The following is a 1,940-nucleotide window of genomic DNA, read 5'->3' as shown; positions in this document are numbered from 1 at the left end:
CTCAGGGCCTTCCCCCGGCCGGGGCCGCCCCCTGCGGGGGGGGGGTCTGGGATCGTGGAGGAGGAGCCGGGGACTCCCGACTGGTCTTGGGGAGCTCTCGCTCTCCTCTTGTCCAACTCAGGTGTGGCGGGAGGGGCGGGGGGGATCAGTCGCATTAACGGGGTGAGTGACGTGACACTCCTAGAGAGCCGCCCCCGGCGCCTTGCTGGCCGGGACGGGGACCTCGGGTGCCGGGGCCTCGGCTTTAGGGACCTCCTCGCAGCTCACTTGAGGGAGCGCCTCCGTTCCGTTGCAGGAGACCTTCTTCCCTTGGGTGTGGGAGGCGAAGGGAAACCTCATTCCCGCTCACGTGCTCGGAAAGGCCCGAAGCCTGACCCCCCCACACACCCCACCCGGCCAGCGTTCCCCTGGCCAGGCTGAGGGCGGCCTGGGAAGCCTCCTGGAAATTGAGGGGGGGCACTGGGGAAGAGCCGCTCAGCCGTCCAGAGGGGGCCTCCCCGCCTGTAGTCTGTTCCTCTGGGGGGGGGGGGGGATTTGACTCGGAGGAGGGTCAGGAGCACCTCCTTGGTTCCCACGTGCCATGGCCGGGGGAGGCCTTTCTTCGGTTACTCCCCCCCGCTGTACGGCTGTGGCCCCTTCACGAGGCGTGGCCTTGGGAAGACCCCAGCGCCTTTGACGGGGGGAGGGGGCCAGGGCGGCCGAGGAGAGAGGGAGGCAGGGAGAGAGGCCCGGGGGAGCGATCTCTGCACCCACCTCCCGGTGCCTCCCAGAGTTTAAGGGACGGGGCCTCCAGAGCCCACCAGAGTCCCCTGTGCCCGGGAACGGGCGGGCCTCCCAGAAGTCACCGTGAATGCGGTAGGTGGCCCCGGCGCTCCCCACCGGCCGGTCTTCCTAGGGGCACATAGGAAGCGCGGATCAGGGCCTCAGCGGCAGCCTCAGGTCCCACTTCAGGGAGGTGGTGGGGTGGGTGCGGCCCCCCTTCCGAGGAGCACCTGTGAGCGGAGGCCTCCTCCCGTGCCCTGCCCTGCCCTGCCCTGCCAGGCGGGGAGAGGTCCCTCCCTCCGTCCCCCGCCGGGTCTGCTTGGGGGGGGTCAGGGTGCCTTGCCGCGAGAGCCAGGGCCCCCAACGTTAATAAATAAGCGGCGCTCTCTCCCCCCCCTCTGGCTCTGTTGCAGGAGAGGCAGCTTTCCGCCGTGGGTGCAGCAAACCCGCGTCTGAGCGTCGCTATGGGTCAGCCCTGGAACGGGATCCGACCCGGGCAACCGCCTCCGCCCCCGCGACTCCAGATCACGGAAAATGGAGAGTTTCGCAACACCGCGTCTGAGCACTAGCGACCGACCCCCTGCCTCACCCCACCCCCAGCCGGAGGGTGCCGTGGGGCGGGGGGGCGGTCCGGAAGGAGCCACACGCAGCAAGGGGCCGGGGAAGGGTCCAGATGCATTTTCAGGGTGTTTTATAGCAGGACACAGACGACAATCTAAACCCCCCTCCTCCCTCACGCCTGACCCAGTGCCGGAGCACCTTCTCTTCCGCCCCCTCCCCGAAACAGTCTGGGGGGGGAGGGGGCCTCCTTCCTCCCGTCCTTCCTTCCCAAATATTTCTCAGGAGTGGCATCCCCTCCCTCCCACCTTCCCTTCTCCCCCCCCCCAGGCAGCCATGACACTTTTTAAGGCCGCAGGAGGGGGCCCGGCCCGGTCTTCCCGTCCGCCCCGCCGCCCCCCCACCATCCGTGCTGTTGCTGCTGCTGCTGCTTGCGCTGGGGAGAGCGCTATTGCCTCCGGGGGCAGGCTGGTCCCGATTCCCTTGGGATGTGCTAGTTTCAGCCAGCGGCCACGGAGGGTGAGGGGTGGTTCCGCACCCACCCATCACTCCCCCCCCCCGGCCCTGCCTGGCCTTTCCCAGTGGGGAGGGGTTGGATCAGGCAGGAGGGGGGCTTCTCC

At 69.0% G+C, this 1,940-nt stretch overlaps 1 protein-coding gene across 1 annotated transcript in view; it reads left to right on the top strand.

Annotated features, from left to right (window-relative positions):
* LOC107125832 (ras/Rap GTPase-activating protein SynGAP-like) overlaps window positions 1-1,331 on the top strand; it is a gene marked incomplete at its 5' end in the record, with an annotated part of 30,902 nt that extends 29,571 nt beyond the window's left edge. Inside the window, one exon of the mRNA XM_015429293.1 lies at window positions 1,176-1,331. Coding sequence (XP_015284779.1) covers window positions 1,176-1,331 — 156 coding nt within the window. The remainder of the gene's footprint in view (window positions 1-1,175) is intronic.
* Between the last annotated feature and the right edge of the window lie 609 nt (window positions 1,332-1,940).

This window comes from Gekko japonicus, unplaced genomic scaffold (assembly GCF_001447785.1).
Source record: "Gekko japonicus isolate JY-2015 unplaced genomic scaffold, Gekko_japonicus_V1.1 scaffold4623, whole genome shotgun sequence".
Classification (NCBI taxonomy): Eukaryota; Metazoa; Chordata; class Lepidosauria; order Squamata; family Gekkonidae; genus Gekko; species Gekko japonicus.
The sequence above is the reverse complement of the archived record's forward strand: the minus strand, read 5'-3'. Positions and strand labels throughout refer to the sequence as shown.